The 23,563-nt window shown below is 49.8% G+C and overlaps 2 protein-coding genes across 3 annotated transcripts in view; both read right to left on the bottom strand.

Annotated features, from left to right (window-relative positions):
* Positions 1 to 2,278: 2,278 nt before the first annotated feature.
* c22h1orf52 (chromosome 22 C1orf52 homolog) lies at positions 2,279 to 5,046 on the bottom strand. Its single transcript, XM_035521213.1, has 3 exons — positions 4,567 to 5,046; positions 4,125 to 4,326; positions 2,279 to 2,554 (listed from the first exon to the last, which is right to left on the bottom strand). Exons 1-3 carry the CDS (start codon positions 4,831 to 4,833, stop codon positions 2,391 to 2,393), a joined length of 633 nt encoding a protein of 210 aa, XP_035377106.1. The 5' UTR covers positions 4,834 to 5,046; the 3' UTR covers positions 2,279 to 2,390.
* A 1,750-nt stretch (positions 5,047 to 6,796) lies between these two features.
* Positions 6,797 to 23,563, bottom strand: part of ddah1 (dimethylarginine dimethylaminohydrolase 1) — a 35,297-nt gene continuing 18,530 nt past the window's right edge. For both annotated transcript variants that reach the window (XM_027033241.2, XM_027033240.2), the window contains exons 2-6: positions 16,533 to 16,632; positions 15,200 to 15,273; positions 13,991 to 14,110; positions 9,194 to 9,337; positions 6,797 to 7,661 (exon numbers count right to left, since the gene is read on the bottom strand). In XM_027033241.2, the coding sequence (XP_026889042.2) occupies positions 7,545 to 7,661; positions 9,194 to 9,337; positions 13,991 to 14,110; positions 15,200 to 15,273; positions 16,533 to 16,623 (546 nt within the window). In that variant the 5' untranslated portion in view covers positions 16,624 to 16,632 and the 3' untranslated portion in view covers positions 6,797 to 7,544. The remainder of the gene's footprint in view (positions 7,662 to 9,193; positions 9,338 to 13,990; positions 14,111 to 15,199; positions 15,274 to 16,532; positions 16,633 to 23,563) is intronic.

The following is a 23,563-nucleotide window of genomic DNA, read 5'->3' as shown; positions in this document are numbered from 1 at the left end:
CTCCCAAAGTTACATCTGCGCCGGCGGGCCCTGATCTTCATCGCCATAGCAATAGAGCGGTAATGACACGTTGTTAAGTGTGGGGTGGCTGAATCTTTGTTTCTAGTCAGAAAATTTGAAGTTTCCATGAAAAAAGGAGTAATGAATATTAGACACACGCACACACAGACACACACACGCGCACACACACACACACACAGACACAATGGCCCACTGTCCTAAGAAATGATGTCTCATCATTGCACAAGCACGGTTTACAGCCCCTGGTCATGCCATAACACACTCAAAGCCGTGTTCATCTCCTCGTCCGTCCACCCGTGCCAAACCATAGTGCACCCGGTGGCGTCCGGGTCCAACTCAGCAACATCCCCCTGCCAGAAGTCCGTCCTCCACGTCGGCATAGCTGCGGTTTCCCATCAGCCCAGAGCTCTCTTCGATTATACATTCATTCAGGCTGGCGCAACTGCACGCTGGAAAAAAACACATCCATCGGTTAGTCATTTATAAACCAGGAGAATGTCGCAGCATTCCCGGGAGTGCTAACCAGCAGCAGGCGTTCTGGATAAATGCGGGAAAATCCTGTTTGCTGGATTTTTCTTTTAAATTTTCCTAGAACTAGAGAGCACTACTGAGAAGCTTTAGTGCACTGGGAGCGAACGGAAGAGAGACGTTCTGGTCCGCCATCACCCGCCCGGGCGTAACGAGAGATCCAGAAAGGGGGCGGGGCCCTCCAAGTTCCAGGAGCTGCTCCTCCAGTACATGGCCAGACACATACCTGCCGCCCGGAGTCTTATCGCCGCTGCATTTACCAGAATCTGACATCCAGGAGAGATGAGAGATATCGCAGGAATCCCTCTCAAGCCACGCTTTCAGAAGTAAATGAGGGAAAAGTGTGTGTTGCTCTCACTAGACCGCGATGAGATGCATTTCCCAGCCGTCAGTCAGGCGGGAGAGAGGAAAAGGATTCTGTGCTTATATCATTAATGCATCCATCCGTCAGGCAATAATGCAGTCAGCGTGGTTTTAAACGAATTTAATAAAGTCTTCGTGTTGCCCACGTAACTCAGAATCAAAGGGCACGTTTGCCTGTTAGTTCTGTGGAGTCTGAGGATGTAATGGGTTCACTGCACAGGGACACACGGGCTCTCGCACGGCACCGTGGACACACACGGGTCCTGCCAGATAACACCCTACTCCAGGGCCTCCAACACCTCACTTCTGCTGCGAGATTTTCAAATGTCCCCAATCAGGAGACACTCTTGTTAGAATCACTGGTTCCAACCTACCAGTTGCAGCGAGTGAAGTGGATACCAGGTCCTGAAACAGAGAAGCAGAGACGATGCCAAGCTGTGCCGGGGACAACGGAGACACTTCACGAGTGTGACTCCAGCTGCTGTAATACATGAAGACGCATCCGAAGGCTTCGGGTTGGAAGCACGGCCGTAGTCAATGGTGCCACCTACTGTCCAACAATCCAACCCTTCCACAGTAAACATGAACTTTACGTTGCACTCGGGAAGATGTCAAGGAGGAACAAATGGAACGGATTAGGTCGTCTAGGAAACACGAATATAACCCATACTGAGAAGGTCACCTGCCTTAATGAGCACAGACGTGCCTACCTGCTGGTTAGAGCTGCCTGTCCGGCATTCCGATGGGCGTTCTGAGAACGTTGGAAGAGGCAGTGTGCAGCGTTGAGAGGGATGCTGTGTTCAAGCTTCATACAGGGCTAACTGCACTTCTGATACAGAAACGGTGAAACACTACTTCACGATCGCCCAGGTAGCTGTAGCAACATCTGTGTCACTCGTGCAATTGAAGAGGATGTTCTGAGAGACCGAGGAGCGAAAACACATGGGAGGATAGCAATGACATCACTGACAGGACGCGGGACTCATTCACCTTCCATTTAATGTCTGGAACATGACTGATGATTGTTTAGGACATTTCAAACATTCAGATGCCTCCTGTATCCGTACTGAGTTTGTGTGGGTGTTTGGACATCAAATACATGTACGTGTGTGTGTGTGTGTGTGTGTGTGTGTGTGTGTGTATATATCGTTAATGCAGTCATCTGTCAGGCAATAATTTATTATATATATATATATATATATATATATATATATATATATATATATATATATATATATATATATATATAAACTTGAACATCAAATGTATGTTAAAATGAACCTACAAGCAAACAAAAAAATTTCCTCAAGTCCTGCAGAGCGCAGAGATCTAACCAAAAACAAACAAACAAACAAAAAACAAACCATGACAGGAAAGTCCAGTTTAATAAAAACTCCTCCAGAAAAAGTCATGTCCAGCCCCTCCTGAGTGCCACGTCTTGGGCTCGGCATGAAACTCGAGGCCCAGGCCTGCGGCTCTCACTCGGCCGTCTGCCGGAGAATCCGCTTCTCCTCCTCCACGAAGTTCTTGTCGGACGTAGCCTGGCCGAGGTCCCTCTTCCTCTTCTCCTTCTGCTGGAACGTCTCCACACGGCGCTTCTTCGCCGACTTGGGCTTGTTCTCCGCCTTCTCCTCGTCCTCGTCTGCACGGAGCAGAAGGGAAACACCCACCGCCCGATCAACGCGTGAGAACGCGACCATTCCCACCACCACAGCTGTGCTCAGATATCAGAGGACAAGTAATGGGAAAATGGAGGAACTTAGAGGACAGAGAGAGAGAGAGATACAGAGAGATAGAGCGAGAGAGGGAGGGAGAGAGAGAGAGAGAGAGAGAGAGGGAGGGAGAGAGATAGAGAGAGAGGGAGAGAGAGGGAGGGAGAGGGAGATAGAGAGATAGGGAGAGAGAGATAGAGAGATAGGGAGAGAGAGATAGAGAGGGAGGGAGAGAGAGAGAGAGGGAGAGAGAGAGAGAGAGAGAGAGAGAGGGAGAGAGAGAGATACAGAGAGATAGAGCGAGAGAGAGGGAGGGAGGGAGAGAGAGATACAGAGAGATAGAGCGAGAGAGGGAGGGAGAGAGAGAGAGAGGGAGGGAGGGAGAGAGAGAGAGAGTAGGGAGAGAGAGATACAGAGAGATAGAGAGAGAGAGAGGGAGGAAGGGAGAGAGAGATAGGGAGAGAGAGAGCGAGAGAGGGGGGGAGAGAGAGAGAGATAGAGCGAGAGAGGGAGGGAGGGAGAGAGAGATACAGAGAGATAGAGCGAGAGAGGGAGGGAGGGAGAGAGAGATAGGGAGAGAGAGAGCGAGAGGGGGGGGAGAGAGAGAGAGATAGAGCGAGAGAGGGAGGGAGGGAGAGAGAGATACAGAGAGATAGAGCGAGAGAGGGAGGGAGGGAGAGAGGGAGGGAGGGAGAGAGAGATACAGAGAGATAGAGAGAGAGAGAGGGAGGGAGGGAGAGAGAGGGAGGGAGGGAGAGAGAGTAGGGAGGGAGAGAGAGTAGGGAGAGAGAGATAGGGAGAGAGAGAGAGAGAGAGAGAGGGAGGGAGAGATAGAGAGAGAGGGAGGGAGGGAGAGAGAGATAGAGAGAGAGGGAGGGAGGGAGAGAGAGAGATAGAGAGAGGGAGAGAGAGGGAGAGGGAGAGATAGAGAGAGGGAGGGAGAGGGAGGGGGAGGGAGAGGGAGGGAGGGGGAGAGGGAGGGAGGGAGAGAGAGAGAGAGGGAGGGAGGGAGAGAGAGATAGAGAGAGGGAGAGAGGGAGAGAGAGAGATACAGAGAGATGGAGCGAGAGAGAGGGAGGGAGGGAGAGAGAGGGAGGGAGGGAGAGAGGGAGGGAGGGAGAGAGAGAGTAGGGAGAGAGATAGGGAGAGAGAGATAGAGAGAGGGAGGGAGAGAGAGAGGGAGAGAGAGAGGGAGGGAGGGAGAGAGAGAGGGGGAGAGAGAGAGAGATAGGGAGAGAGAGATAGAGAGAGGGAGGGAGAGAGGGGGAGGGAGGGAGAGGGGGAGAGAGGGAGGGAGGGAGAGGGAGAGAGAGGGAGAGGGAGAGGGGGGGAGGGAGGGAGAGGGAGAGGGGGGGAGGGAGGGAGAGGGAGAGAGAGGGAGGGAGAGGGAGAGGGAGAGAGAGGGAGGGAGAGGGAGAGGGAGGGAGGGGGAGGGAGGGAGGGAGAGGGGGGGAGGGGGAGGGGGAGGGGGAGGGAGGGGGAGCACAGTGGTTTTGTTACCAGATTTGGACTGCTCCTCTTCGGGCAGGAAGTGTGTGCGACTCCCAGGAGCGTGCGGGGCATCGTCTCCGTTGTCCTCATACACGTTGGACCACTTTATGGCCATGTCCATGCCAGGGGGAGGACCCTTCTTCTGCTCCGCCACATAGCTCTGAGGGGGCGGGACCGCGTTGGTCTTCCATACCTTGAACTCCTTGGCAGGCTGAATCCAGACAGACAGACAGACAGACAGACGGAGACAGACAGGCGGTCACAACATGCAAACCATCGTGTGTGAACACGACAGCTGAGCACCGCAGCTTCGTGCCGCTCTGACCAACGCACGTGCGTGTGTTATGGCAACACCGCGCCGTCATCAACCCTTAACACGCGCGCGTGCGTCCGTGCGCAACGGGCGTAAAAGCGCCGACGTGAACGGCACTGCCGGCACCGCGAGACGCACCTGCTCGGGCGCCTTCACCACGCGGCTTTCCCAGTCGATCCGTTTGTTGAGCGGGTTGTAGAGGAAAGCGGGCCTCGCGACGGAGCGGAACAGCTCGTCCGGCCCCGGTAACGGGGCTCCGCCAGCCGCGCGCGTCGTGCCCGGTCCTCCGCCGCCTCTGCGCGCCTCCACCGTCGGCTCTCCGTCGTCGGGATCGCCGTCGCTGTCGCTGAGGTCGTCGTAACCCATGAAAAAGTTCCGCGGCTCACGCTTTTCGTCGTCGCTCATCGTAATAAAGCTTTGACGGCGACACAAAAACAGACGCCGTTTTTAAGCAGGGCGCTGAGTGATGACGACACGGCGGTGCGTCGGGTCCGACCAGTTTCTTTGACGAAATATTTTAATTATTTGCACCGCCCATGAAGCACCACCAAGGGGCAGCAAAGTCCTGTAACCGCACAAAGCCCTCACCGTTACTTCACAAATACACCCGCTCGTTATGGTGTCAATTCTGCTTTTATTACTATTATTATTATTATTATTATTATTATTATTATTATTATTATTATTAACAGATCCAAAAAAAAAAAAGAAGAAGCTCAATCTGAGACAGTACGAGTCTTCCTGGAAGGAGCCTGCGTCTAGGGCAGCCACTTTACTAAGGCAATGGTGCATTACTCAGTTAAAACAGGCATCAGAGAGCACTGGCTTCATTCAGTGCTGTTCAGCTTTCACAGTATTGCAGGTTCACATCACAAACGCAGTAGTTCATCATAAAATATACACTTTAAAAAAATATTTTATCTTTTTTTATTTTTTTTATTTTTTTTAACTCAGTTGGGTCTAAAACAATTCTATGTCCACTCACAGACCCAATGGACAAGATCCAGCATTTGTTTGTTAAGCGCTACAGCTGTGTGGATCTGTTCAGCTTCACACCTGGGTCAACTGCATCAAGACCCCACAGCTGGAGCGTGGAGGGAAAATTAGTTTTGCCTGTCATGTCTTAATGGATAAATCGCTAAAGCGTGAGAGTCAACTGACCGAAGACTGGCCCTTTTTCCAGACTGCTCAGTGCAACGACACGTCTCTGACATCAGCGTTACAAATGACATAACTAGCTAATCATTCCCCTGTCTCTCCAGGAGTCGAGGCAGATATGGGATCATGCAGTCTGCCATGCAAAAGGGCAGACTGTAAAATCACTGCTCATGCCCCCAGTTACGCGCTGACGCCCTGCACGCGTGACATCACCGCCATAAACAACTCCGTCACGCCCCAGAGGGTGAGCGCAAAGTGTGTGTTATTACTTGACAAGATGCTCGTCCAGGAACCTTCTGTCCATGTCAGGGAGGAAGGAGGGAGAGAGAGAGAGAGGAACGTTAACACACTGTGCATCTGTTCCAAAGCACCTGCTGCAAACCGTGAGAAGGTGGAGCAGCGTCGAGGATGAAACACACATCTCTCAGGCCCCTGGTACCGGACGTGTTTGAGACGCATGCTACTGAGCCCAGTTATCATCCCAGGCAGGACGCACGCGTCTGCCTTCTTAGACACAGTTCCACGAATGTTGGCTACGGTACCGATGTAGTTCAAGGCCAGGGGCCGGAGGATTAACACAGGGAGCCCACAGCCTGATCCGTGGCACAGCAGGACGGCCGTGGAGGAAATGGGGCTGATTCCAGATCAGTATCAATGTGCAGCTCTGACTCTGATTGTAAGAGCGTGAAACTGTTTGTAGATCAGCAGTGAGCGCAGCTTTGGGCTGAGACTGCAAGCAAGAACCACGGGGGGCATGGGGTTACCCAGGCAACCGTCCCAACGTCACTCAACACAACTCACGGAGGCGACGTTGGTTAGCGGCTGAGTACTGCAGGCCAGCTGCAGAACCACTAGGAGCCCCGCTGCATTATGGGAAAGAGCTGACTGCAGTGCAGTTTTTTGTATCGTGCCCTAACGAACCAATGACCTTCTGCCGCACACACACACACATACAAGACCAGATCCCACACGTGACCTCACTTGACCTCACAAAACAAAGCCGCCTAATGTTCATGGCAGGACAGGCAGTAACTAACACACACACACACACACACACGTGCGCGCCTATGTCAGCTCAAAGAGTAAGATGTCAGTGCACGTTAGACGTGTGTTACGGTGGGGTCAGAGTTAACTAAAGCCCAACTGAGCGCAGGAGTTTAACCATAGCTGAGCAAAAGTGATGTACTGGGTAATAATTAACATCCCCTTATCAAATGCTTAGAAAGTCATTTATTCATTCACTCATTAGAGAGGCGAAACATTTAAAACAATAATTTCCTAACGATTAATGAAAAAGTGCACGAGGCCCTGAATATACAGCATATACTACAGAGCAGGAGTGAGTGAGGCAGGCTGGCATCGGGACCGCAGCCAGTGGGTGTGGCCTGAACGGTTGTCTAATCCTCTGGTGGTTAACAGTCAGCCAATCACAACGCACAGCATACATTTTATGGCATTTAGCCAACACATGGCATCCTCTGTACAGTGACAGGGTCATCTGAGGGCTGCGTCAAAGGATTGTAAATATTGAGCAGGAGCCTGGGCGTGCGCACACACACACACACACACACACACACACACACACACACGCAGGGTGAACTACAGAGAGAGATCGGGTCCCAATCACCACTTCACTCACTTCCCCTGTGCACTTCCACCTGGGAAAAACTAGACCTGAACGAACTACAGTTTGAACATTTTGAAAAATCAACACAGCAGTTGTTTGAAGGGTGCACAGGGTGCCTCCACACTCCCAGCACACACTTTGTACACCCTGCACGCTAAAGGGGGGGGGGGGGGGGGATCAGCTCTGAATCTGGCGCCCTTCACCAGGTTGAAGTGGTTAAGGGGAGTGAGTGAAATCTCCAGAATTGGGACCTGGCCTCCCGTGCCACCAGACCTCTCCTCATCCTGTCTCACTACGGGACGGGGCCGTAGTACGCACTCCGTAGGGTCCCTCAGACCCTGGCCAGCTTGTTGGCTAGGACCAAGCAGCAGCTGAGTGCGCCATCCACCTTCACATTCTCCAGGTTGGACACGGGGATGAGCGTGTAGTCCTTCAGCTTCTCAAACACCTGCAGCAGGTTTGGGGGAACCAGAAGACACACGTTAGGACGTCCCACCTGCTGGGGCACGCCAGGGTGGACGAGCCCTGTAGGGGCTGCCCTGCTCCTGGACGTCGGCCTGGCTCTAGCCTGGTGTGGTAGGCCAGGTCTGAACCAGACTCTTGGAGGCGGGACATGTTTAAGAACACATTTAAAACACCAGGCCAGGACAGCAATTACTGGGACCAGTACCAGTTTACGGTGTGTGTCCCAGTAAGACGGTGTAGATTGAGTCTCTGCTTCCGTCTGCCTACCTGATGTGTGATTGGTCTAAAAGGAAATGTACGGTTCCACAGGCTCAAAGCATCATAGTGTTTCCTTACATAAGTACCGCTATTATAAATGATATTTTACATAATTACAATTACATAATACATTTTTAATCACATTTAATTACAATCACATAAAACATTAGAGGGGTAATTATTCTATTGTACATATTCTAAAAATGGAGGTCAGAGATCTAATTAATGAATTAAAAAGACAGCAAAAGTAAAACACACACCCACACAAACAAACACACACACACACACCCACACCCACACACCCTCACCCACAAACACACACACCCACACACACCCACCCACACCATTCAGAGTCAAATATAACCAGCTAAGGAGTTCAGTGATGACACTTTTATCACATTTATCATCTGTGTTTGCGTCATGATGCTAATTAACTCTGGTCGTTAGGGTTAATTGAATAAATGCATGGTAATGAAGGAAGGATAACAGATTAACAAAGGTGATTTGTTGGCTGTCTGGTGTGGGTGTGCCTCCCTGAGTCTTGTTTAGGAAACAAAAAAATGGAGAAATACTACCCCATCAAAAAAACAACCCCCACGACGTGTCATTCAGTGGCGGGTTTCCAATATTCACCAAGTTTTCCTACAAGCTTTCTAAACACGACTACCCAACCCCCGCACTGTCCCGCTCAGAACCAAACATGCATGACCAGCACAGATGTTGTTGATGAGAGAGAAATAATTAACACGTTTCTGAGAAATCCCCGGCCCAGAATTTCTACTGCAAACCACCACAAAAGAAAAAAAGACAATGACAGTGTAAATTCTGTGGTGGTGTGAGAGGCTGGCTGGGCCTGTCCTGTCACCCGGGTTTATACTGCTCATCTGGGAAGCAGCTGCACGGGGGTCCGAGTACACCAGCTGCTCCTCCGCCGAGCGGCACCGCACACTTGTACAGTCAGTGAGGGAAAAGTGGCAGGTTGATGATGTAATGGAGACCAGATATAAAAAATGGACCACTGCTATTTTTGGATGAGAGTGTCTCAGGTTGAATAAAATGAGAGAGAGAGAGAGAGAGAGAGAGAGAGAGAGAGAGAGAGGAGAACATCAAAGCCTCTGAGTCTCTTCTCTATGTAGACATCACCATGAAGGCCCTGCCACTGATGCTGGACACTGTCAAACGACAACAGAAGTGCCTGAGGTGTGTGTGGGAGTGAGTGTGCATGCATGCGAGTGTGTGCGTGTCTGTCAGTCATACCTTGGCGCTCTCAGGGAACTGCTCTGGCGTGACGTGCAGAAGGATGTGGCCTTTCCCAGGCATGTTGATGTAGACACAGTTAGCAGCAGCATCATCAGGAACGGTCAGTTTATCATACTTATGATCACTCAACTGCTGCATGGTCTGAGAGAGAGAGAGAGAGAGAGAGAGAGAGAGAGAGAGAGAGAGAGAGAGAGGAGAGAGAGAGAGGAGAGAGAGAGAGAGAGAGAGAAAACCCAGTCAGAATCACCCAAATTAGAAAACAACTCAAATGTTATTGGGAAAGTCAGTCAACATCACAGCGTAGAATGCGGTGTTATTGGGCCCAGAGTCCACACGCTGTCTGGTCTAAAACTGAGCTCTACCCTGACCAAGTACAGACTCAGTGACCAGCGCCTGGACACAGACACCAGCAGACAAACAGTCCCGGATACCTAAAGGGGTCAGAGAGAGGGAGGGAGGGAGGGAGAGAGAGAGAGAGAGAGAGAGAGAGAGAGAGAGGGAGGGAGAGAGAGAGAAAGAGAGGAGGAAAAAAGGCAGAAAGAGTGACTTAGAGAAAACACAAGAGATCAAACAAAGACCCTGAGGGCAAACAAAACGTCTATTAAACCCTGTAACAACAGCTGAGAGGAGCAGGCAACTTCACACGACTCTGATTACAAACTCCAAAACAAACCAAAACAGGAAGCAGCAGGGGTGCAGAGAGCTCTCACACACACACACACACACACACAAGGAGCACTATGATCTGGTCTTTATCTAACAGGGTCAAGTAGACATTCTTTTGCCACTGATGTCATTTTGTATTTATAGAGAGAGACAGAGAGAGTGAGAGAGTGAGAGAGAGAGAAGCAGAGAGAGAGAGAGAGAGAGAGAGTGTGAGTTTGTGTGTGTGTGTGTGTGTGTGTGTGTGTGAGAGAGAGAGAGAGAGAGAGAGCTGGTCCCGACACTGAGTTCATTAACACACACTAACACATCAGGACCAGTCTGAAATACAAGCAATCAGACCAAATTATTACATTTAAAAAACAAAACTACATCACCCACTGGAACACACACACACAAGCACAAAGTGCAATGTTATCTGGCCCTAAAACGTCAGTACATTGTAGCAGACGACTTGTACACAGTGACTGACATTAAACACAGAACCACGTTGACAAAGTACAGACTGAGTGAACACAGCCCGGCCGTCCAGACCAGCCGATATAAAAAGTCATGGCTACCAGAGAACAGAGACTGTCAGCAATGTAAATATGACACTGTAGAGACAGAGCTGCACTTCCTCACTGAATGTGAAAAATTCATCCAAACAGGGCAAATTTACTTTACAAAATTTGAGATGATCCACCCCAGCTTTTAGTGTCTGCCTAACACTGACAAACTGTCCATCCTGTTGAGCGAAATGAAGGAAAGCAGCACTTTAGCTGGGCGATACACATCTGCCTGCCCTAAGATGAGGGACAGAGAGTAACCCAGCCACGCACACGCACGGCTGGACGGGCATGAACTGTGAGGAGTAGGGAGTGAACTACACTCTCCCACTCCCACTCTCACTCCCAGGTGAGGAACACAAAGCACTTTCACAGGCTCCAGATCAGCTAGCTCCTGATCTGAAGGCCTGCCTACTACAGACAAACACATGTTGACAGCTTTTTGGACCAATCACCATGCAGCACTCCTGAGTGGTTCCATGTGACTGGCCGCAAAATTGTGTCTGAATTTTACCAAAGTGCCAATCAAAAGACAAAAAGGAACAAAGGTGAATACAGGTAACAGAGAACATTCACCAGCTTTTAACCACGAGGACGCCATCGGATTGAGGACCTACAGACAGAACACACACACACACTCACTCACTCACACACACACGGCCAGTAGCTTGTGGCCCTTATAGTCTTGCACTAAAATGTACAAACAGCCTCTGGTGTATTTGTTTATCTAACTCTCTCTCTCTCTCTCGCACACACAAACACATGCTCATCCACGATCACACTCACGCGTGCGCACGCACACACTCACAGTCTCTGGGTTAGCCCTGCCATCCTGAGTGAGGAGTCGTAAAGGACGGACTCCTGGAACTGCCGTACGTGAGGCAGGCAGACGTGAACATGGGTCTCCGTCTGGAAGTATTTGAGGAAGTTGACCTCAGCGTCCTGCCGCTCGGCCATTGGTCAGTCTGATTTCACCGTTATGAGTAGAACTGCTGGAATCTACAGTCTTCACATCCTCAACTAAACATGGTGTCATTCCTGACTGGAGACTCACTCATGCTCACACACACACACACACACACCCACACAACGACAGATGCCAGCTGCCATTACAAGTATCCATATGGTTGGTGAAAAGACTGGGAAACAGAAGTCAGGGACAAATCCAAGGAGTCTCCGGCAAGGGTCAAGGGAGAGAGAGGGAACCGACGTTACCGGAGAGTGTCCCAAATAGGATGGTCTTGGGCCGCCAAACGATATCATTAAATTGTGTAATAATTTAAATCATTGATGATGTTAAGCATATTATTAGTTGTTGCCATGGGAACGTTATGCATTTTTAATAGTCTCTGCTTAAAGTATTCCTTTTGCACAAGTAGTCAGATCTGTGTTTAAGTAAACACTTAGACAAGGCTGCATTTAAGTACAACACAATAAACTGATTCATTACAACTATACATTTTTTCAGAATGACAAGATTACAGCAGATTTTTAAGTCTGACAAAGAATGCAGGGGTACATGTAGCTAACACAGAAGCACAAGAACGTGTGACTTCCTCCCCAGAAGATGACATGTGTGTGTGTGTGTGTGTGTGTGTGTGTGTTCTAGCACCACCATCCTCTTACCTGTTCACTCACTAATCCCCAACAACGTGTGGCCATACCAACCATGCACTGGGCCTGACTCAGTTTAGACTAGAGCCTCATACAAGCCTCACACAAGCCTCACACTGAGTCACTCTAACTAATCACAACAGCCTGCTTGTGACAGCCAGCCAATCAGAACAGCCTGCTTGTGACAGCCAGCCAATCAGAACAGCCTGCTTGAGCCACTTTCCTGCCTGTGGAAGCTATGGTGCAGGCTCTTAAGACTATGTTGGGCATCATTTCAAGTGTATTTGTTCAGTTGTGTTTCACAGTTCTGTTTGTTGGATAATGTTTGCGTAGAGGTTTGTGGTGGCTTGGTCTGCACAATCTCCACCAACAGAGGGCGATGTTGAGCTAGGGTGTGTGAGTCTAAGAAGCGATAATACAGGGGTGTGCATGCGAGTTATGCAAGAAAGGTGTGGGACTGATGCATAAGTGTTTAGAGTTATATCGGTACACATGCACATTGTTATTATAAGATATGACTGTGTAGGTGTGTGTTTGCATGCATGTCTGTGTGCTGATTCAAGGTTCACAGTGTATTATGGGGAGTATTAAAGTTCTTTTTTAAAACTTGCCTGAAAACATCAGCACCTGAACATCTGAACCAGGGGGTGGGGCCTCTGCCAACACCTGCACATCTGAACCAGGGGGTGGGGCTTTTGCCAACACCTGAACAATCTGAACCAGGCATGCGGAGTTCTGCTGCCGTACGGATGCATTCGGAGCGGCCGGAACGTTGCCTCCCCGCTTGGAATCGGCGAACGAGCCAAAAAACGAAATCCCAACAGAAATACACCATCCATGCATTAATTCCAGCTCCGGCAGGGCACAGGGTGTTTCCATAACGACCACCACCATCAGAACGCAAATCTCGAATGTTTGTTTGGGCAACAGCAGCATTGCAAATCCCAGAAAAATCCCAACATTCCAATGCTATATCCTGACTCAACTCCTGGCTAGAAAGAGCACTACAGAAGGTTCCTGCTACTGGTAGACAGTTCGAACCCTTGCCAGAGTCCACGTTTGTTTCTTTGTGGGTGTGGCTAAGACTGCAACTAGATGGCATTCCCAACAGTGAACCAGTGTAACCAGTACACCTAAAATGGCAGACATTAGTACTGAGAACGAATGGCCGGATCACCGTGGCGACAGCGCCCATGGTGCTCAGTAGGGAAGCCACTGTCACCATTATGGGTGAACTGGGATGCTCTTCTTAGCATGACTCTCTCTGGACAAACACCTGAATATAAGATCTCCTGGAGCAAAGCCAGCTGGAAGCAGACGTCCCCCGCACTTGGCCCGCCTGCTGTCTCTTGGGACGGCCCGAGGACTCCGGGACGGTATGTGCTGGGTGTCTTTTGTTGCCGGGGACCACGGTACCCCTGGTGCGTAGCCAATCTTGGCCCCAATGCCACAACGTCGTAAACACAGGCCCCTCCAAGTCTCCGGCCTTTAGGCACGGGGTAACCCTGCCCTCGGCCCGAGACTGAGGCAGATGACATTCCTGAGCTGTGCTCTCCTGACAACCGGCTGGAATGTTGCCCCCTCTGGGGCAGTGACAGGTGGCAGTAAACTAGCAAAGCCCAACACTGGGAATCTATATGTACAGCAACCGCTGCCCCAGGATTCAGCAATCTCTCCGAGGGATGGATAAAACCCGTCTGGGTTGTTTGCTTGTTCCTTCTCTCTTACACCTGACGTATGAATTGACGGCTCACTCCATCACAGGTCAGCACAGACTGCTGAGAGCCCCGCGCCCAGCCCAGTTTAGAGTGTTCTCTCTTCCAGCAGGTCTGCTTCAACTCAATGACAAATAAATCATCTGGAATCAGGTATTCAGGGCTTCCGGGCTTAAAATATTTCACTTTTAAGTTTTTTTTTTTACTTCACTTGAGGTATTTTGGCTCAAGACACACTGCTCAAAATACTATACCTTTAAGGCTCTCTGTGCTGTTTGGCTGGAGCCAATGGCAATGAGACCTGGGCCTGCCATACTGCAGAAACTCTTCAGGTGCAGACCATGCGAGACTGGCACAGTGGACACAGCATAGTCCTGCAACACAAGATCACACAGGCCTGTAAAACCCTCTCCTATTGGACAGAGCCTCATACTGTAAAACATTATCCTATTGGGTGAGAACATTCAGGACGAGTGCTTGTTCCAGCACGCTCTTCAACACGTACGTGTCTAACACCTGTCTACGTGTGTTATTTGAAAACTGCTGGTACTTTTTTTTTTTTTTTTAACTGACGGTTTGAAAAGAGGAATATCTACGGATGAACGTGCAGCCGGGAATGCGGAAAATGCCAAAGGAAAGAAAGTGTCGTTAGCGCATAAGTGGGGGACGCCCTGGCCTGGACCGATCATATGTCCGTCATCAGGGTCAAAGCTACTTGACAGTCAGACATTGGATCTGTCGGTCAGACGCTGGATCTGTTGAGCTCATCAGTGCGGGGGTGTGGGCGGTGAACAGGCCCTCATTCAGGTCCCTGGTGCTGCCAGCCATCACACAACTCACTGGCCAAATTCACACAAACAGTTGTTCTGCAGTGTCCAGCAGTCATGTAATATAACTGTCATAGCAGTATCATAACCATATCATATCTTAACAGTAACAACAGTGTCAAAGCAGCATCAGTACTGTATCATAACTATCATAACAGAACATAAGTGTCATAACCCTATCATAACAGTGTCATAACCATTTTAACAATAACAAAAGTGTTATAGCAGTATCATTACAGTATCATAACGTATCAAAATAGTGTCAACCATATTATAACAGTAACAGTGTCATAATATCATTACAGTATCATAACAATAACAAGTGTCATAACCGCATCATAACAGTTACAGTGTCATAACAGTAACAAGTGTCATAAGCATATCATTACAGTATCACAACATCATACCAATATCAATACAGTATCAACATCATAACTAACAACAGTAACAAAACCGTATCCTTACAGTATCACATCATCATAAATAACAACAGTAACAAAACCGTATCATTACAGTTATAATGTTATCAGCTATAACACTGACATATGAGCAATGGGAAGAGAATCTACCAAGCAGCAATTCTGGCCTTTACAAAACGTGTTGCCGACAGTGAAACATATCCACATAAATACCCACCTTAAAGGTGTCTGCCAAGATCTCTGCCCCCCTCTGATTGGTCCGCTTTGATAACCCCACAAAGAACTCTGCACCTGAGAAGAGACAGAAGAGACAGGGGTGGACGTCCAGAGTTGCCAAGACATTCTGCAGTGCATCATGGGTCATGAAATAAATGACGGAACAGCAGGGAGAGGATAAAGACGGTACGCGATGACTTAATCGTCAAAATGAACCGTGTGTTTATCTTCTGTTCTACTAATGTTTGAACTGTTTACATCACTTAAACACACACACACACACACACGAGGAGGATTTTCGGGGTCATTTGCTGTAACAAGCGGCTGGCTTCCATTCCTGCCATGAGGTCATTCTGTCAGCGGGACAGACAAACCATCCCCACCCCACCCCCCCAGACCCGGCTGAACAGTGAGCTCAGGTGACATTAGGATCAATCAGCTTACAGTCGGCACCACATCCTTTGCGTCCGCTGTAGCGAGAGGGTCCCGGCCGAGGTCGCCAGACCCAGAGCAGCGTTTTTAATCTTTAATAATGGGGTTTGGTACAGAGTCCAGGCTCGTTTGGGATTAAAAGCATGCGAGAGTCTCTCCAGGACGCGACAGCAGTGGTTACGAATGTTTTACAAATGAGACGTTAGACGCCCCAAAGCCGAGAGGAAGGTCCATCTCGGCTCCCACACGGAGACGGAATCCACCACCCGAAGGTATACAAACGCAATCAAGCGTCTCACGTCTTATATTTCTAATATTTCCCAGACCTACAGAGACAGTGAGAGGAAGAGGGAGGGAAAGAAGAGAGAGAGAGAGAGAGAGAGAGAGAGAGAGACACAGGTGCGCCATTAGGTGAGCTGGGCGGGGCCAGTCAAGGGCCGCGGTCATGGGTCATCTGCGTCCTTCTCACGCACAGCAGGACTCTGACCGAGTTGTGGGCAGCAGCAGGCGGGTAAGTAGAAGCTAGAACCCAGCCTTAACGTTCAGTCCTCCAGACGCTCAGCGCTATGGAGGCTTGAGCGCAGCAGTAAGAATCCCACAAGTGTTACTCGGATTCAAAACAAGACACGCAGGTTTCTGAACACAGAACACAGGCCTCGGAAACAGTCTGAAAGGCGCTGTCAAAGAGGATAAACAACTGTAATTAAAAAGCCCGGTGTGTGTCTGGAGAAACTAATCCTAAATTAAGTACACCATTTTTGTAAAAGTAGATTTTAGTTTATTTAGTTGTTTTTATCTGGTTTGATAGCTATTTGATTGGGTGTTGGTATCTATATACTGGGCAGACTGGCTATCAGGATATGGACCGTGTTATCAGACAACCTCTGATTGGCTTTTAATACCTGTGAAGAGGACGTCTCCTCCATCCAGCGTAGCAGTTTCGTCTGTCATTTCCACAACGTTCAGGCTGAGGTTTGTCAGAGCCGTCTTCATCTCCTCAACCTACGAGAAAAATAAGACACAGTGAACAACGTAAGAAGTCGGACAAACACTCCATTCCATCGGACACAGGCAGTCTGCCTACATGCCTTCAGTCATTGGTCAGAAGCAATAAAGACCTTATCTGTCTTTCTGGACAGTTCCATTGTTCATAACAAAATGTTCAAGATACCGGGATGATGTCATAACTTAAGGACAAAGGGTGATGTCATCTTAAAGGGAAAAATGTTCACATTCTATGAGGAAAGTGAGCCAAAGGAAGTGACCTACAGAGAAAAAAATGAGACTCTGGAATCTCTCTGGAAGCAAGAAGTGGTCAGCAGATCAGCTGCTCTGATAAGGCATCTGTTAGGTCATGTGTGTGTGAGATTGTCCCAGCGAGAAACCAAGATGGGCTTCTAAACGTGTGTGATTTACAGCCTGTTTGGTTAGTCCTGGGGGCCTTGATTTTACAGGAGCGAATCAGTGTTTCCACGGCGATATCTGGTGGTGAGGTCAGAGCTTCTGCTTCTAATCACAACAAGCCAAGCATGAGCTCACACAGGTATGTTGCCATGGCAATGGTAGGCCCCCTGTTTCTTTTATTGGATAATGGAGGACCACCGTTGCCCACCGACCCAAATAAAACGCACGCAAGTATTTAAAGGATGTTTGTACCCCCGCCCCCCTACACTCACACACAATCCCTGCTCTCGTGTTGTTTAGGTACAGGAAGTCCAACTCTGATTATTATACAGTTCACACTGGACCTTTTATACACAAAACATACGAGCACACCGAATAAACACAGAACATGAGATGAGCGTATTACTCAGAGTAATAGCCTCATCTCATCATAGCCTGGGGGCGGGATTTCTTCAGAAAATGTAGGCCCTGCTAGCCTCTGGCCCCCATCAGAGCTCCATGTCTGGGGTCTGGGGGTCTGTTGAATGTCTTTCACCATGAGACATTAGTCCCAGATGACCCAGCATCCCTGAACAGATGGGGATTAAGTGTAGAACAGCACAGGAACACAGCCAGAGAGCACAGCTCAGGAGCACAGCCGGAGAGTTGAAAACAGCCCAGGTTTCACTCATGACGAGCCAGGATAAGATAAGCCAGTGTAACTGTGCGTGTGTGTGTTGTGTGCAACAATCTCCCTTGATGCCTGCTACACAGTTCAAACTCATACTTGTGCTATTTTATGTTTCTATTTCAAGACCATACAAGATTTTAACTATGACGAGATTTATTACAGTAAAAATTTACAAACACTACGTTTTTTGCACCTCATGCAAGACCTCCGTACAAGACAGGCACTATATACAACACATACTGTATATACAAGACCGCAGACTGACCCTAGACCCTAGGACGACGTCCCCAAACGTGTCCAGACAGTTCCATCCTAATCCCAAACACATTCATCCCCCAAGATGCAGGTCATGCGCCAGCTACAGGCTACGGAGAGAGTAGCTGGATCCTAATTACAGGCGCCCAGAGTGCTGGGGTGGGCTGCGCGGCACGTGATGGACGGGGGTCTTCCTCGCTGGTGGAGAGAGAAAAGGCAACCCCGCAGGCCAGCGGCTCGAACCAGAGCAAATAAAGGCAGACACAGTCTGTGAAGTGTGGAGTACCAAAAGTCCCAAAGGCCAGTGACACCTATTAGGAGCGCGCGCGTGTGTATGTGTGTGTGTTTCATATGCACACTACCATTCCAAAACTAACTTTCCACCCCTTTTCTTACTTCTTATGACTTTGCATTTTTTAGAAAGCTTTTTGTGTCTGGGTAAGGTCATACCAATGTCGTAATGGTAATGGTAATGCTAACTTCTGTGTGTGTGTGTGGTAGCTTGTTAATGACCTTCCCATCACTCCACTTAACCATTCGACCTCCCAAACCCAGATCCTTTCATCCTGACAAGAGATCTGTAAATCTCCCGAATGCTCAGTGTGATGTAGCCCCTGGCGAAGGTCCAAGGTCAGAGGTCAGAACCCTAACCCTAGGCCAAGCTGAGGTCACTGCTAACAGGCTCATTCTGTGACTCAGAGTGTGTAGACACACACACTTGGTCATTCTGAATGAAATAATTTTGGTTTTTGGTTCAGCTGTTTCTATGGGACGTGACCTAACGCAGTCTGTAGGTGGCGGCAGTGTGCCAACTGGTGCCTAATCTGCCCTAAAACCCAGAAGAAGACACATGGACGTGAAACCCGTTACCATAGAAACTAACATCATCCTTTAAGGGTCTGAATGATAAGCAAGCTCTAAACGCTGAAGCTGCCGTGTTTGAGAAGTGCACGGCCACACACGCTTACGCCACGACGGAGGTTCAGATGTTTACAGGGGGGCGATTTTTGATGGGTTTATGGACGGTTCCTTCTGTCTGTGCTTCCTGTCCGTGCGTTCATTCCTTCCTATTCCATTTTAAGACGTACTAAACGATGAAAGAAAAACTGATCAATCCGCTTGTAACCCAGATTGACAAACACATTAATTTTTTTCCTGTAACGTGTTTTTGTAGTGTTTCTTTAACGAGCATAACGTGGTCATGGTTAATGACCCTCTTTAAGCTGTGACGCTGTAGTTTCTTCACCAGGTGGACAGATCGTGCTTTCCATAGCAGTTGTGTCCGCAGGGTCCTAGGGCGTTTTTCCAGGACAGCTGTCTACCGCCTCGTGTGATTCCGCTCCAGGCCTTAGTGAGCATGACCTCACCTGACCCAGGAAAGCCCTGTAATCGGGAGGCCATTCAGGATCATCTCTTCATCGATTTGACTGTGGAATTCCATGCAACAGAAACTAGATGAAGGAAAAACTTCCCAATTTGACCCCATCGACGCTCGGAGAAGGCCGGGCCCGGAGCAGCAGCTTCTGTGAGCTGAGCTGAGGCAGCAGCTCTCTCGTTGCTAGGAGACGACCTCCCACCCCCACCCGCCCAGGCACGGAGTCACGGACACTTACACAACAGCTATTAGAGCTCTTACAAGCCGGTGAGATTCAGAGACCCCCCCGCCGGGCCGCACATCGGTCTGCTCCTGTTCACCTCAGTGCAGTTCTTTGTCCTTGGGTTGCATGTTCTGTGCAGTCAGACCTACCCACGTCTTCTCTGACATGGACTCTCTGGGGGCAGCATGCCAGTCTGCCAGTGGCCAACACCCCTAGGGCACTGCTGCCGTTACTGGGAGCTGGGCACCACCGCCCTGTGCTGAATGTCTGCGACAGGCATCTGTGACGGGCGTGCCCTCACACCAGAGGTGGTATCACAGCACGGCACCCTTCAGTGTTGGGACCCGACTGACTCGCCGTCTTACACTGACGGATGTGCAGAATCTAATGCACCCAACACTGTGTCTAATCTTTAATCTCGCACTCAGTGTCTAATCTCAATCTCGCACTCAGTGTCTAATCTCAATCTCGCACTCAGTGTCTAATCTCAATCTCGCACTCAGTGTCTAATCTCAATCTCGCACTCAGTGTCTAATCTCAATCTCGCACTCAGTGTTTCAAGACAACGTACCCCAACATCTCACAACCCATCTTTCTCAGCACTTTGTACGGTCATGCACCGTACGTATTGGTGCATATTTGCTCCTTGTAACGCTGGCACGTTTCCGGGCCGAGCTCTCGGGCTGATAAGGGCCGAAGTAATCCATCACTGTTAAGCCGCGGGAGGAGAGCCGCGGTGTCCAGTTAATGGCGCGGCCTAACAGAGAGGGACGTAGAGCTGACGGAACATCAGCAAATGCGGAATTCTGGCAGTGCCAGCGCAGAGATAAACGCCGGAGGAAAGTCAGTACGGATGGAAAACGACCGGAGCCTATCTGCACTGAGGAATTCCAATTTCGCCAGGGAGAGGAGGAAAGAGCCAAATTCCGCACTATCGAGATCTGCCGAGGAATCCGATATCCAGCCGTTTGACGTCACGGTGGCTCAGCTCGGCCAGCTAACGCACACACACACACACACACATTCGTGTGCAAACCTGTACGCATACTCACAAATACATATGCGCATGGGTGTTTAGTACCTAGTGCTGAACACTCGGTGTTTAGTACCTAGTGCTAAACACTCGGTCTTTGGAGACTACACAGTTTTGGCCCACATCTGTCTGCCAACACACCTGAGCCAACCAATCAATAACCCCGACTGTCTGGGGCAGAGTGGTTGCTCGGTCTCCCGAGCCCTGGATCCTTCCAGGAAAACAGACCCCCACGAAGCTGTCCTATAACCCCAGCAGGCTCTGGGGGCAGATGCACACCCTGGACCTGCAGCTCTGGGGAGCCGTGATGGGCTTTGTGAGGGCAGAGCACCCAGAGGTCAGCCCGGGTGGAGGTCAGCTGGGCTGCTGCACTCTTGTGCCCATCTGCGGCAGCTCACAGGAACTGGACCGGTTAACATGGTCAGAAGACTGGGGCTTCTCCCACACCAGCTCACATTCAGCTCCGAGGAGGAATTTACAGTTGCCCCATCTGTCTCTGCTCTTTCTTTCGTCTCTTTTCTATCCTCCCTACACTCACTCGCTCACTCACTCTCTCCATCTCTCTCTCTCTCCCTCTCCCTCCTCTCGGAGGTCTGCTTGCTAAGTCGGGCCGAAGGTTGGACAAACATGGGGTGTGTTCTGTTCTAATCTGTGTGATCAGAGAATGTGCCCTCTCTGAGGAGAGTGAGAATGTGTGTTCAGCAGGCTGTTCCAAGCCGTTCCGGTGTGGGGGAGTGGTTCATGAAACTGGCACCCGTTATCTTTCACTCACACGCACAAAGAAAGACCTCTCTGTCTCCATGGCGAGAGCCTCCGTTTCCAGGCGCTGGTGTGGCCGCAACCCAGTGAGCCTTTTAAACGGGTGTTAGCGAGACTCAGCCAGGCCTCAGACAAAAAGGCTGTTAGTTTCTCCTGACAAAAGGCATGAGAAACCCGGCGTGACTCAGCACTCACGTGGGCAGACACTGGAGTGTTGTGTATGCGAGGGGCGGGGCCAGACCCCCCCCCCTCTGCTCGTCTCCGCGGTAACAGTGCATTGTTGCCACACTGTGGGACTAGACGATGGATTACCCTTTGGAATCTTGTAACGAAACTCCGTTTCCCACAATCCACGCATGCCTTCATGGTTCTGTGAAGTCAATCATCAGTTTATTATTATTATTTATCAGTTTATTATATTATTTATTAAGGATGTCATACACGACTCTGAAACCAAAACTGTCCGGAAACTGTCCCGAGTCCTCGCAATCAGGGAGACATGGAGGTGAAGGGACATGGAGGTTTGGAGGTCCTTTCTCCTCTAGAGGCCTGGCAGTAGGGGACTGAGAGGGAACCATAACACAGAAAGAAAAACCGTCTGACAAAGAACCTCACCAGGGATCACTGACATGTATGCATGAACACACACACACGCACACACACACACACACACACACAAGCACATAAACGTGCACATACACGTACCACTCATGCGCACATGCACAGATGGATGTAGAGAGAGAGAGAAAGAGAAGGAGGAAAAACAAACACAGACCACCTGCCAGCTTAATGAACCAAGAGCCCCAGCAGGACCTCAGTGAGGACACCTCTACTGCCTGTCCAGAAATAAATGCTGCAATACTGCATGAAGAGACAGGACAAGACCACAGAGCTCCTGCATAGACCAAGATAGCCTCAAACGCCAAGAGTTTAAGAGCTGAGAACACGGTGACCCCTGACCTTCAGCGTACTGGTCTGAAAACACCTGAATACACTCTCACAGACAAACCGAGAGACTGAAAGGAAATAACTGCATTCACGAGCTCAGGACCCAAACCGACAGTGAGAGAAAAGCTCTCTGATTTAAGAGAATCCCTCTCCCTCCCACTGCTGTGTGTGTGTGTGTGTGTGTGTGTGTGTGTGAGAGAGAGAGAGAGTGTGTGTGTGTGTGTGTGTGTGTGTGTGTGTGTGTGTGTGTGTGTGTGTGTGTGTGTGTGTACTTTGACCAAATTCATCTCATTTTTGTGATCCATATGGCCAACACATGCAGGTGTTTGTATTCTACATGCTTATTTATACAGGTATTTCTGGGGCTCTCCTCTCTTCTCAACTCCTCTCTCACCACAGCGCACAGGCACATCCACAAAACAGCCTTATTGAGAGCAACAAACTTCAAAAGACACAGAATGTGACAGTTATTCCACATGCTGCATGACCGATCAAAACTTTTCCATCTGTCTGAGTGGTCTCTAGTAAACCCGAGCACTCTGATCTCCCCCGATCGGCCCAGAGCGGTCTGGTCTCCCCCGAGCGGTCTGGTCTCCGGCAGTTATGGACGGTCTGTATGGCTCAAAGCCCCATTGTGGAGGAGAGAGAGAGACAGACAGACAGGACCACCGACCCAAAACGCAGCCTCTCTGTACCTCCGAGGTGAAGAGGTATGGGGGAGAGATGTACAGAACCGTGGAGTTCCCAAAAGCCCCAGGTTTGTTTTTAACTACATTCACCAACAGGCTCAGATGAACGACGCCAACTGTCCCATTGCTCCACCAGTCGACCCCCTCATAGGCACATGCAGTGTGGCAGCACATCGCTGAGGGAGAGTCACCCTCCTGGTTTCCTCCTGGACTAGAGGCCAATTATAGGCTGAGATCGGTCACATGGGCCTCCAAACGTTTCTGATCAGGCAGCGCTGAGGAGACCCCATGAGGACCCGCACCGCTGAAATCTTCCTTCAGCTTCCTGTCTGGATGGCAGGGCCATGGCGAGCTTCCTGTCTGGAGGGCGGGACCTCATGGGCACGCTTCTGAACTACGGTCATTCGCCTCCCTCGGGCACCACGACCGTCGCCAGGACAATTGCAGCGGAAACGATGGGTCATCTGGCCGTTCCACGTGCCGCTCGGACCAAGCTAACAGGGGCACGCGAGAGATACGTGGTCAGTCACTAGCCAACACTGGGCGGCCGTGCGCTTCAGCGGCATCACCAAGACTG

This window comes from Electrophorus electricus, chromosome 22 (genome assembly GCF_013358815.1).
Source record: "Electrophorus electricus isolate fEleEle1 chromosome 22, fEleEle1.pri, whole genome shotgun sequence".
In the NCBI taxonomy this organism is placed as follows: Eukaryota; Metazoa; Chordata; class Actinopteri; order Gymnotiformes; family Gymnotidae; genus Electrophorus; species Electrophorus electricus.
The sequence above is the reverse complement of the archived record's forward strand: the minus strand, read 5'-3'. Positions and strand labels throughout refer to the sequence as shown.